The sequence below is a fragment of the Nomia melanderi genome, chromosome 10, assembly GCF_051020985.1.
Source record: "Nomia melanderi isolate GNS246 chromosome 10, iyNomMela1, whole genome shotgun sequence".
Classification (NCBI taxonomy): Eukaryota; Metazoa; Arthropoda; class Insecta; order Hymenoptera; family Halictidae; genus Nomia; species Nomia melanderi.
This window is the reverse complement of record NC_135008.1, coordinates 9879785-9894271: the sequence shown is the minus strand read 5'-3', so window position 1 is coordinate 9894271 and position 14487 is coordinate 9879785. Positions and strand designations below refer to the sequence as shown.

At 37.2% G+C, this 14487-nt stretch overlaps 1 protein-coding gene across 4 annotated transcripts in view; it reads right to left on the bottom strand.

Moving 5' to 3' along the window:
• Positions 1-883: 883 nt before the first annotated feature.
• DopEcR (G-protein coupled receptor DopEcR) overlaps positions 884-14487 on the bottom strand; it is a 31057-nt gene continuing 17453 nt past the window's right edge. For all 4 annotated transcript variants that reach the window (XM_076371693.1, XM_076371695.1, XM_031983025.2 and 1 more), the window contains exon 5: positions 884-14023. In XM_076371693.1, the coding sequence (XP_076227808.1) occupies positions 13844-14023 (180 nt within the window). In that variant the 3' untranslated portion in view covers positions 884-13843. The remainder of the gene's footprint in view (positions 14024-14487) is intronic.

Genomic DNA, 14487 nt, shown 5'->3' with positions numbered 1-14487 from the left:
AAGTAATGTATAATCGTTTGGAAATGATATTTGAATTAATAAAATAACTGAATTCAGTGTTTTTTGATTATTTCCATTTATATCATGTAAAAACGATCGAATATTTGATTGATTAGTGAAAACAACGATCTAGAATTAGCATAAACTATGCGTGTTCGGGTAGAAAGGAGGGTTAAGGTGAGTTTATGTAACCAGTAGTTTGAGAATTCCTTCGACAGGTGACCTAGATTTCCTGGCCTATGCCAGGAAAAAAGGGGCCGTGAACGCGCGCAACTTCGCCGACTATAAGCCAAAGAACCGCACTCGATAGTTTTTAAATAATAATTTCGAACCTGAACGAGGATATTATGAATCTTTACAGGGATCAACGATTTTTGTTCCTAACTTGGCTTTATGTTTTGTTAATACACATAAGTATATACGAGCTAAGCATGAGGACTACATACTTGATTTTTGAAACTGATTCTCCAGCATTATTAACTCCACCAATCTTTATAATCCTGTTACAGTTGAATGGCAATTAGAATGATTGAATAAATACAGAATAATGTCATAATTGAAATAAAATGAATATAAACAATAAATATAGACATATTTTGTTCAAAAGGAATGATCTGAAATTTGTTTGTATAAGTGTATCCCTAAAATACAGGGTGTCTCATCGTTAACGTCCTAATATCTCTATTGTTAGACATAGAAGAAAATTTCCAGGACGAAAGTATACTAATCAACACAGAAAATTGTATAATGACGGGAAATGTTTCCTTCTCACTAACTTACAAGTTAAATTCTTATCTTCCCGGTATAGGAATGATAACCGATAAGAACACTCGCCAAATATTTAGTCCTGAAAGTAGGATAGGATGAAATGAACACAAAGCCGTCGAGTCGCACGTCGAGTGAAATTTATTGGAATATCATCTTACTATTCTATGTTCTAGGACAATAATCGTTAATATTGTACCGTTATCGTCAAAGTCATATCACGACGTATCTAGTACACTCGTTAATGCGTTCGGACAACCAGAATTATTCCATAGTCCCCCACCGTGATTCGAGTCCCCATCGCGTCGATTCACAGATTTCGTAACAGTTTCAGGATGAAAGCACGCGGTTTCCGCATATTTACAACGTTGTGCACGTTTCCTCTGCATATTTACATAGCACGCTCGCTGTAATCCGGTAATCCCCCGTTCGAACGGCAAAGACATACACCGCGCCGATGCGACATATTCTCTGATTTAACATGTGTATAAATATAACAGGTAACATCTCGCTGCAACGCATGCTTGCATCCTATACAAATCACCTTATGAATTAATTCATGTTTTGATTGCTTACGTGTGACCGAACATTTCAGCGATCAAACGAAATCTTCGTGGCCTTTGCGTTTTACACGCGCTCGTTTGGCTTCTTCTTCTTCTTCATTTTCTTCTTCCTCTCCTTTCTCCTCGCAAGCGTAGCGCTTTCGTTAATTCGACGACCAACAATGAAAATGCTTTTCATTTTCTATACTTAGATGAACCAATTGGCAATCATACGAAGAATGACATTTTAACGTCTTCGCGAAGGTCTCGTCGAAATTATAATTACTCAACGCGCAATCTTTAACGTAGGAATGTCGTAAAGGGAACATTACAAAATGTGACTTTTTCAGTTGCAATTAATCCGTTGTGCTATGTTTTGTAAATTAAAATGGACGTCTGTCAATGCACAGTTGAAGCACACAGTTTCTTGTGATTGAATCGTAACGTTGATAGAATTACATTAATCAACGACGGACACCGCAGTTAAATAATAAAGGATCACTTTCGAATTGATTGAACCAAAGCTGATCGTCGCGGAAAAAGGCATATTTTGTAATATCTCGAACAAAATCTTTTTACTAACTAATACATACATTTTATGCAATACAAATAAGTGCATTTTATATACGTTCGAAAATACTGGTGCCGAAACGATACATTACAATAGCGCTTGTCTGTACACAGTTCGAATCTCTTCCGAAAAATTAATCGTAATCTCGATTCCGACGACGTATGCTCGGACACGTCAACTCGAATCACTTTGCACGTAACAAAACGTTTCCGCGCGTATTACGGTTCCCCAGTGTCTCTTTCTTCATCGCTGAAATGGTTCTATAAAGCACCCTTCGATCATTCATCTGGAACCTCAGAACGCCGCTTTGTAATCTGCAGAATATGATAATCACAACCGAAAAAGTGGAGCGCATTTTGTTTATTCTACGGTACTCCTCCTGCAACGTTTGTCCGCCGAGAATCCAAACGAAACCGGGTAGGATGACGACGAATGACAGCAATGCTGCCTCGGATTGCAGTTTATTCCGAGGAATCTTATTGACCCACGCGAGTAACGACTACTATAGCCGATAATTGACTCAACGTCGAAACCTTCGAACGAAAAACAGGCAATGTTCACCGTGTTCCGGTCGTATTTACCACACAAAGCAGAGGCCAGCGTCGCCGGGACGATCATCGATTGTACGTACGACCACACCACGACAGCGAGCACGTGTCAGTGATCGATCAACCTTCCTTTTTTAACAACCACTTAAAATATGCAATAACAGCATGTCCGGTGGTGAGGTAAGTTACAAAACTAGTACAAAACTAGCAGCTAGGTACAAAAATGTAATTAACCGTTAATAATGGAGGCCGCCCGGAAAACTGCCAGGGACCAACTTCGCACGTTTTTTTTTTTGTCTGTTTTAAACCCCCCCGCACTACGTTTCATTCCGTTCCCTCTTGTCGTTTCCATCGCGTTCCGTCTAGACGCAAAAAAAAGAAGCAACGTTTCGACGCTTGTTCGTGACGCAGGTACCAATAATCTTCTTCTTCGTTTTCTTCTTTCTCTTCTTCTGTTTCTTCAGCGCGTTTCGAAATACATCTAGTTCCCTCCTCCCTCGTTTCTTCCATTCCCACCCCGCTCTACCTCCCTGTCGCCGTTTTTTCGTTTCGCTTCCTTTCCTTTCTTTCCCCTTGAGCGACATTAAAATATTTAGAATCTCGTTATCGCTGAGGAATTTAATACTGCTCGGTTTGGCGGTTTCCCGGATGCACAGTGGTGTGGGCGTCACTTTGTGTTCGACGAAATGCCTGGGAAGCAGTGTTTTCGTTTGATAAATACCTTAAGCGCCCGTTGGGGAGGCAAACTTGTTACAAAGTGTCGACGTTCGCTTGGAACACCTTAGTGAATTGTAGGTGCTCGATTTTTAGGATATTTCGTTTTATACGGCGTGAAGAATGATCGACGAAGTAGTTGGAGTTTGCGTCGACGATACCTTAGCACGCTGTTCCAAGCTAACTTTTATTTGGTTTTTAACCCTTAGACTACTTACCAACGGAATAATAAGTCTCAGGGAGCAATTAGAAATTTCTAATGGGGAAACAAATCGCTTGAAGTATCAACATTGTCCATATTAATGGTTGTTTGGGGTCCATTTCATGAAATAAATCAATTATGTGATTTAGAGGTGAGGATTATTCTATTATTTGAGTGTTTTGTTGCAATTCACGCCTGGTTATTCATTTTAACTTAATTTTGTCTCAAAGTGAAACAAGAAATTTGGGTAGTCTAAGGGATAAATGTGCTAATTTGAATGGAAATGTTAGCCAACTTGTAGCTTAAATATTTCCTTACCAATTTCGATGATTTTTAAATGTGTGGAAATCGATGTTTTGAACAACCGATGTTTGTAATAGACTTAAGTTGCCCAAAATATTGGTTTCTACGGTATATTTAAAGATTATCGAAATCGGCGAGGGAGTATTTAATCCACTAATTCTCCGAAATATTTTTTGAATATTGACTGAGGTGAAATAACATATAAGGAATAGAAGTGATGTAAAAACTAATAATTATTGTATGCTTAATTGATTTCCGTGTTTATAATAATAATAAAATGTGAGATTTCCTAATTATTGGAATATTAAATTACATTTATGACTAATAGTGTACAAAGCAGAGCTGAAAATACTGTAGAAAATTTCTATAACAGTAAAACATGTAAAATTGATAATCCCTAAGTTATCAAAATAGGTAACCGAAGTACTGTTATTTTCCAAATACAAACAAAGAAATATTTTACACGTTTCATTCAGTCTAATAAAACTTCAACAACCACTCCAAACGATCATTCCCAACATTTCCGCGTGAAATAAACATTGATACCAGTGTTTCGTCTTTAAACGGTTCGATGAAAAGTTTCTCAACGATGAAAAGAAAAGTTCTAGACAACTCGTGAAATTCGTTTACCTGACTGTCGATAGCTCGAAGTCGTATACGACTCGACAGTGACAGAACAGAATCGTTTTAACACTAAAACTACCGAACATTTAATATAATTGATACGTAATCCTTAGAAAAATTATAACAATAGATTATTTTCAGCTTCTTCAGACATTCATTATAGTATTTAAGTGAGATTATTCTTGTTCTAAATTATTTCGAATATTTAATGTTTTGGAGATGTAAATAATTGCGAAACAAGCAAATCGAAACAGTCGTTTTGTCTGTTATGGCAGTTCTAGTGTTAACGATCATGGAGCTTCCGCGAGGTTTGGGTTAGTTTCGACTTCCGGTTCGGCCCAGGTCACAGTGTGCACCCGAGAGATAGCATTATAGAAGTTTAAAGCTTGCAACAACGGATCTGGACGAAGAACCGCGTCACACGCGATCTAATATGTACACACACACAACGAAGAAATGTTCGAAGTGAAATCATAGTTTTCTTTCCTTTTTGATGCACCGCGTCCTACCCCGGCTAAAAAATCATCTCTTTTTCGGTGTGACGTATAAGTCAGTATACAGCGGATTGGAAAATATATAACAAGGAAATAAAATAGAAGTATCGATAAGATTCATGGATTAACGAAATAATTATATAATATCCCAATAGAAAATTGATGAAAATATTTTCTGCATCTAATTACTGAATCATAATGATTGTAGGAGGTCATTAATGATTTATTCGATAGAACACTCTTCGTAGTACGTGTTACTTGTTCATTTTACAATTCACCGAGTTTTTCGTGAATCGTTGAAATTGAATGCATTTCATAGTACAGGTTTTAATTAATTAATAATAATGTTCATTTGCGTGGTGTATGTGGTTTGTTTAAGATAAATGATTTAGTGATCGTTTCCGTGTCGATTTAGTGAAATCGAAGAACGATAAATATTCCTGTTGTAATTGGTTAAACTGATACATCGTTTTCTCCAAATAATCACTGTGTTCAAATGCTCACGCAACCCATCAGATTTCTTCGAATAGTACCGAGATAATCGTCCGATTAGAAAAATAAAATGCGTTGTCTTGGATTTCTTTCTAGCCGGGGTACTATTTATATAGCTAACATTTCAACTATAACACAGGTAAAAGTTTCCTTTGATTCAGTTCTATAATTACGACATCGTAACACCAGAGAATATTGTCAACCCGTTCCCTCGTTATTTTGTAAACATGTTTCCTCGGCGATACGCTCCACCTCTTTTTGCGCCAATTAACTCTTAACTACCGTAGAACGTCTCAACTGCCATGGAATTACTTTAAATTTTCGTTTACAATCAAACGTCGATTGTTCGAGCTAATTAGGAGACGAACTCCTTTTAAATAAGTGAATTTTCGAATGACCAATCTGAAATAACCAAATTTGGGAACGTGTCAAAAATCAACTAAAGATTAAGCGGTATTCAAATGTACTTTCGTCCCTCTTTTATGTCTCAATAGTATTTAATTCGTCTTCTGACTTTAGCATCACTCAATATTTATGGATACATAATTTAAGTATATATGCATAAAAGTGATTCATTTGCATAATCGGTCACTCGGATAACTTCGTTGGATTCAGATTCTTTTGAATCTGTGCTCAGATCATTGAAGAGTTTTTGTAGAAAAAGTTGTAAGTGCCGATCATCAAATTTTTGAGGCGGAAGAAGAAAGTTACTTAACATTCTGTTGAACGTTAAGTCGTAACGATGTCATCTTTCAATATTATCAGTATTATGGATGGCTGTTATTATTGATGACTACTTATAAAACGGAAATTGCACTTAAATCGTGAACCGCAGGATAATAATAAAAATATTTTTCAGATTTGGCACTTACTGTGATGTATGAAGTAATTGAAACAAGATTAAGAGATAATAAGATTAAAGTAGCGCAGTATAAGAGATCGATTTATACAATCGATCTCATAATGTATATCGCAACTTTAGCTGTTTTGAAATTGTTAAAATGATAGTAATCGCAATATCTTATGAACAGCATGATTCCGATTGGGAAGTACGTTCGGTTGAAGGGGCAGACAGATACAATAATTTGAAGGAGGCAATTGAGTTTGTAATCGAAGAAGGTTATTCGAGTAAATCCTTAGTTAACGTATCGGGAAAAATTATTCCTCAGTTTTGGAAAAATTGAACCACTTTCGAAGATAGTCAGAGGAAAATAACGAGAGAACGCTTGACGATTCGCGTCTTAGTTTTCTGCGATTTCGGAGCACCCTCCGGGCACATTAACCCTTTAACATTACCTTGTTATATCAAAATGGCACAATAACTTCTTGTCGCGCAACTAAACGATATTTGCAGCCTCGAATACGAGCGTTTATTTTACGGTTTTTCTTTTTATTAGAAGACTCGTTACAGATTAGTGAAAGAAGAAGTCTAGAGTAAAAAATAGAGTAGAAGCTGAGACTTTCTAGACACCGATTTGCGTATTTTAGTTCTTTTTAAAGGGTTAACGTTCACCATCCAGGAATCTCAGGATCTGCCCACATGTTTTCGTGAATATCATTTTAGAATGTAACAGGAGTAATATTTTCGTCATGCTTCTTTTAATTATTTTTCCATCTCTCTCTTTCTCCCTCTCTTTCACTTTTCCTTGTCCTTCTCTCTTCTTTCTATTTGTCTCTCCCTCCCTCTCCCTCTCTTTCTCTCTCTCGTTCTATTCCTGTTCGAATTAAAAAACTACAAGTTCATTTTCTGTGTTTATGTTCTATAATTTATATCAACTGAAAAACTTATGATGAACAGAAAAAGGTGAAAATTAATATTCATGTACATATACATGTAAAAGGAACTTGTACTCTAGACATTTTTCATCGTGAGGACCACTACGTAGAATTTGAATATTATTCTGCTTATACGCCTTCATTCGAATGAAATTTAAATATTCCATTTAGTTTAAATTTTACAGTGGACGAAAACGAGTTTAAAATTTGTTGTGTAATAAATAATACTGAAGAATGATTAATGTACATTGATTGTACTCTTAATTTTTTAAATTATTACTTGCGTTCTAATTTGCACAGATCAATAAGAACAATATAATATCCATTTGTAAGCAATTGATTGTTGTATTTTAAATAAACAGGGAGAATGATTTTTCGCCATGAGCTACTTTTGAGAATGCTTTCAATTTTAATTTATATTGTACACTTATCAATGACGCGGACTCAGGTGTTACAGTTCATCAGTAACAGTAATAGAATTTTGAAATAAATCTGAAATCAATTTAAAATTGAAATTTCGGATTGTATCGTACTGTGTAATTTTCAAATATTGTGGCAAATATGATACACAACGTGTTCCAAGTAATCTCGATGTTTCAACATTCATCCACTGTAAGAAAGTGTCCCATGATTCATTACACCATAAACAGTTTGTGAATTATTACACCGTCTTTCTTACAGACAAATGCATTTGTAGATTATGAATAGTTTCTCGGAGTAGCTGCACAAACATCAATCCTATAAATCCGTTCTGTAAGTTGCCTCGGTGTCTCTGTTAGAATGAGATGACGTGGCACATATTGTATAGGGTGCTCCATAACATATCGTCAACACTACAGGAATGCACTGATTATAAAACGGTGAAACTTTAACTAAACAGCTAATACACTTAATTGTATTAAATAACAATTTATAATAAAAGTAACTGTTACATTTTAATCGTCGTCAATAATCTATAATCAGAGACTTAATCTATAATCTGACTCAGTTCTTAGACACATTGTACATATCTCATTGTTTTATCAATAACATATTTCAACTTACGCAATGTTTGCAATTGTATTGTATTAGTTAACCACCCATTAAATCGTGGAAAATTAGTATAAGAAAAAACTGAGTAAAAATGTTCAATTAAATTTTCTGATACAATCATAATTAATAGCAATGATAATTGCAAATTATAAGGTACTTTTATACAAAAGTTTATACATAAAGTGCGATGCACAGTGCAGTTAATGATTTGAACTTACATTTGTAAATATTTGTAGATGTGCTCATTGATATCGATAAAGTGGTGTTGATCTTCAAAAATATATAAAAAGCAAATTTCGAACTGTGTGTTTCACCAGTGCATGGAAACGGTAAACCGTATTATAATTCAACGTTTCTGAAACAGCCTCTACGAGATGTAGTTATACCACGTTTGTATCTCTGCGACGGGAACACTTTATTCGCTATAGAACGTCGGGTTATAAATGAACTGCATGTTTTATTTATAGCACTGCTTTCTCTCCACCCACGGAAAACCGTTTTCGCCAAGTTTTTTTGTCTCCTCGCTCTATACTACATTTCTTGCCAGCTGATTACTGTTCCAATGAGAAACCGAGGCAACTTTTAAATTAAATTCCCGTTATGAAAAAAACTGCGGTCGATTGAAAACTGCAGAATTATGTTCGGCCGATCAAACTTCTAACTGTTTGATTCGTTAACCGTTAAATCATCAATGAAGAACTTTCCTTATGATTCATTTCCTTCACATTATATTTGTAATTATACTTTATATACATTATATAAAGTATCTAATTGGATTAATGTGTAAAAAGTAATCCGAAATCTCCGAAATACAAGTATATAACAACATGTAAAAAATTCGAATAGCGACAGCAACGATTTATCAAACTTGAAGAGCCTATGTATGAATTTTATGTTCGTTTTTATAACTTGTTAACGCAATTTCTATCGTACTCTTAGGAATATTTAATCGAACTTACTTTTATCCACTTGGTTTTATTACTTCCATTATCGTTTAAAAGAAAACTCATACTTTCCCATGTTTATGCGTGGCCTCGTTGTTTTCATTGTTTTCAATCTGCAATTACGAGAATGTAGAGAGACACAGCGAGAACGAGAGAGGGATAAAGAGGAAGAGAGACAAGAAGAGAAGACACAATGTAAGAAAAAGAGAGAGATAGGAGGGAAACGGAAAAGAAAGTGGTGAAAGGGTTCCGATTACTTCATCGAGTGGAAAAGCTTGTGGAAAAAAGCGTGAGCTGTGCAATCGGGGTACCCTTCGGTGAATATCCATTGGCGTTCTACGGGCGCGCAGATCGACGCGGCGTCGCATTCGTAGAGGCATCTCCGTTAATTGACCTAGTGTTCTCTTTTTTATAATTATTTTTCAGTTGTTCGTAGTTTTGTATGCGCGAGCGCACGTGTGTGGTGTGTGTGTGTATGTGTGTATATGTGTCAGCTTCTCGTCATTTTTTTCCTTGTTTTTTCTAGTTTCTTTTTTCTTCGCGATTGATTCGGCTCGCCTGGAACGAAACTGCTCCGTTTCGATTCCACTCGCTCGACAGTGATTGGCGAACTGCTCGTTTTCGTACGCTACGACATTTATTGAGCGTGATCTTATCGACGTATTTATGTAGATAGCAGGGCTGCCAGGTTGTACGTTTCTTCAACTCTCCGACGGCGATACTTGGAGATATTTTGACTGAAATTTTTGGAAATTTCACTTAACCTTTTAGTTTTCCGCGCCTAACATGCGTTCTCTGTTGACTGTTAGATTTAATAATAAGATCGAGCTAACTCGTAGGAATACGTTTGAGAGAATATGTAAAAAGACCAGTAATTAGCGATTTGAATAGTTCAAAACATCGCAGATCATGAAATCGTGAAGACATCCGTCATTGGAGGGATGTTAGGGATAATGCTAATGTAATTTTTTTGTTTAGTTTTCCGGTGCCTCGCTGTTTTCCTTTTTTTGGAGGATTCAAATGAATTTAATCCCTTGCCCTATAATATCTTCTTAGACTCATGAAGATTTCAAATAGAATTTAACAGACGTAAATATTATTTGTTTTTATTCAAATTAAATATTATTCCTTTGGTATAAATGATTACGCTTCAGAGCAAACGTCGACAAGGAATATATCTAGAATTTCCTCTTATTTTCAATAAACTGTTGATAACAAAGTAGTCAGGTCGATCACAGTTTAGAAAGAAATCATATGGCAAGGGATTAATGAAATGTACATTTCTCAACGAGCATAATTCATTCGATTGGTGTTGAAATTTTGACGAGGTACAGGCTGGTACTGTTGAACAGATCATTCGATCGGTTCAATCGATACTACTGATGCGAATGCAGATTATCAATTCCATTTTCATTTTAACGCGTGTACTGTCACAGTGGTCAGCGAATTCAGTGCTTTCAAATCTGCTTGAAAATAATTACACCAAGGAAATTGATATCGATTCAAAATATTCAGTAATAGAAGTAACTCGTAGTCAATAATGTAACACAAGAATTTTCATGCAGAATCATTAATAATTATTCCTAATACCATTGATCTTTGTTATAAAAGAATCAGTAATAGTATACAAAACACTGAAAATTTTCGTGGCAGTCAACGTGTTAACATTTGTAAGATTTGTTCACAGTTCCAGTCCTTGTACTTAAATCATCGGATATAATCATTAGTTTCCTTCTTTTATATTTGACCGTAATTAGTGCGTCACCGAAGAAGAAACGCAGCAAACAGCAGCAGTATAGATGAATATATTTAAAAATATGGAAATATCTTTTCGCATGGTAAATCTTATTTTTTTTCAATTAGAAAAACTGGCAACCCTAGTAGATAGGCAACGATTAGTCAACGCGTGCGACGCTCTCGCGAACGTGTCCGAGAGAGTTGGCGGCGTTGTTACACGAAGAGAGACAGAGAGAGAGAGAAAGGGAAAAAAAACGAGATTCAGAAAAGAAATGATAAAGAGCGCCGATCATACCTCTGATCAAACGGACACTAGCAATCCTCGGGTTGTCCTCCCACTTCGGCAACGCCTGATCGGAGACAGCGTTTGACGCGCAAGAGCGGCGCCTCGCAATGGTCCAGATTGTCGGATTAGGAGGAAAAAATGTTCTAAAATTGTTTCTTTATTAATCATAGTACTGTTTCCTATGCATTTGCGTAGGTATTCTAAATCAATTTACCAGAGTCAAGTCGATGGGAGTAGTGTTGTAAAATGCTGGAGTTTTCGAAGCTTGAAGGATCAAGCTTAAAGGCTCAGATTCAAAGGCTGAGTTTTGAAAATTTAGAGTTTTATAAAAATCGAGTTTTCGAAGCTTCAAGACTCAACCTTGAAGGCTGAGTTTTGAAAGCTTAGAATTCTATAAAGCTCGAGTTAGAGGCTTTAAAGCTCAACCTTGAAAGTTTAGAGTTTTATAAAGCTCGAGTCATAGAAGCTGCAAGGTTCAACCTTAAACACTAAGTTCTGAAAGCTTAGAGCTCTATAACGGTCGAATCATCGAAGCTACAAGGCTCAACCTTAAACACTAAGTTTTGAAAGCTTAGAGCTCTATAACGGTCGAATCATCGAAGCCACAAGACTCAACCTTGAAGCTGTGAAAACTCAACATGATGTTCAAGAGCCTTCAGCGCTCAAGTGTTTATGCTAAAAAGATCAAAGGTTTCTTTGAGCATAAAAACTCCAGTGTTGAAGACCAACTTTTTCAGCTCAAGGTTTGAACCTTTAGAACTCTTGCACCTTGAGCCTTTTACCATAAATCAGACTACAGCTTTTAAGGCCCGAAAGTCTGGACTCATGTTTACAACACTGGATGGGAGTAGTAGCTTTTAAAATACAGCGGAATGTAGATTTAGAAAATTTGTAATTTACTAACACACTCGTATACGTAATTTTCGTGATTCCTTCCGTTATTGATCAATTTATTAGCGGATGCCGCTGTGCGTTTAAATAGAACGTATAGTATACGAAACATTCATTAATGTTCTTCTACCTTCGATTTTATACTTTCCTCCTAATTGTACGATTTGGACCGCTGTGCGTCGCCAAAATTCTCAAACTAAGCTCCGATTCTTTTTTCCGTTCGTTTCACCAATGCGGATTCCGACTCTTTGTTCCACTTCAAGAACAGTTTCATAATAATAGACTGTAGACGTATGTGAACTTGTTCATGTGTGTGTGTGTGCGCGCGCGCGCGCGTGTGTCTGTGTGTGTAATCGACTATATTTTAATTTGAGATTGCATAGAAAAAGGAATACTCTTATGCTTATACATTTAAAGTGACTTGAATAGTTTTAAAGAAGCAACGAACGTGCCCGGGCCAGGCACATCTTTATCTATGTGTGTTTTTTTAGTTTCGTATTTCACTTTTGCAGCTGCGTTTAACACTAGATTCACCAACGGGGTCAACAGTCACTTGCTAAACGTGTTTCTTCTTTTTACTTGAACTTACTTGATTTTACTTGAAATTCGTATATCGTTCTTCACATTCCGACATCTCGTAGAACACAGGTAAAGCGTTTATTTCGTTGCGATTTCAAAAATTCCTTGTTTTTCTTCAGTTTCGATGTCACGCAGAGAGCTAAATGTATTCGACAATTGACGCGTTGCACAGAAATTGTATAAACAGAGCCGCGTACTTCCCACGCTGTTCATTTATACTTTGCTGACAGATATTTCGTTCGAACGTAAACCACGTGAAATAGGGATTCCCGTAAATGGTAAAGCGATTAATAACCATGGTATACGTAATAATCGTGTTCGCGATATGCGCGATAACTACAAAACCTTCATTCATGACAAACGTGTTTAATAACGTACATACACATATCAAGCTACCCTTCTCCCGAGTAAAGTAAACATACATTCAAGATGCAACATTTCATGTCACTTTTATTGAAACAATCATGAAATTAATAAACATTTCGTTGAAATTCCCATGAAATAAAACAACAACTATATATCTGATCGAACGTTCGTTTATTTATTTCCTCTAAAAGTTTCTTAAGAAACAAATCGTTTCGACCCCTTCGTTAGAAACAGGTGTACGCTCGGGCACGCACGCCGTTGGTGGTTCTAGTGTTAACTGGCAGGCGTTAGACAAGAGATCGCGAGGGGGTTCGATTAGCAGAACCAAGAAACGATGGATAAATTTAGTCTTTGAAGTCTGGATTTATTATCATAGTGTTCGCTTTTCTCGTTGATTAGGAGAAAATTTATTGTACTTGACCGAGCGAGCAGGCCCCGATCGATCGCGCTCGGCTAGGAACGCGTCCCCTTCGCTCCCGAGGCTATATAAAATCGTAATTCGGAGCGAATTGTACTCGCGTGAAACGGTAATGCATATTCGAAGCGTCTAAAATTGGCTAATGCCGAAAGCCGACGGTTGTATAAATGCTTCCGAGCCGGTTAATTCCTCGATGAGCGACCGTTCGGATCGTTACCTTATGTTTTTCTCTCCCCCACTTAGAATTTTACCCCGTTTCGCCGCGGTGTTTATGATTGATCATGTCCCGATCCCGCGCATTTGGCGTGCTCCGAACGCGGCCGAGGATCGCGTGGAACCCGAAAACGGCGCGGCGGGCGTGGCGGTTTTGTTCGGAACAAAGGATCTCAGTCTCAGCCCTCGAAGAAGTATCCGAGAGAACGGTGGCGGATGCAAGAACGACGTCGAACCGAGATAAAAAGCGATGCTCTAGGAATGGGGCGCGTGTGGAACGTTCGCGCGTAAAGAAAAGCGTTTTTTTTTTTGCCTCCTTTCGGTTCTCGTAGGCGTTTTCGGCTTTTTAATCGTCGTCGTCGAGGCCGAGCAGCTCCGGCGGAAGTCGTCTATGCCGGCAGCACAGCGTCAAACAGAGCACGCGAACTGCCAGTCGGAACTGGGGGCTCAGGGTACCGAGGACCACCGCTTTCCAGAAACTGTTCGTCACCCCCAGCCACACCACCGCGAAGTGAAGAAAAGGTACCTGAACAGAGTTGCAAGGGATGGTGATGTCAATGCTTAACCTGTTAACTGTACAATACAGGCTTAACAAGGTCACGCTGGCGTTGTAATTCACGTTTTTTTCACATCTGGCGGCGAAGTTCTTGACATTTTGGAAAATATTGAAATTATCGATGAGCAAATTAATGTTCACCTATATGGCAATTTTGGAAAATATTGAAATTACCGATGAGCAAATTAATGTTCACCTATATGGCAATTTTGGAAAATATTGAAATTACCAATGAGTGAATTAATGTTCAACTACATGGCAATTTTGGAAAATATTGAAATTACCGATAAATAAATTAATGTTCAGCTAGATGGCAATTTTTTGTATTTACCAAACCAGTTTAACGAATTACATGGTACACGCCATCGAATGTGATATCGAAGTGCGAGCCACCAGTGATATACGCCGGCGTGAACGTATTAACACTGGAACTA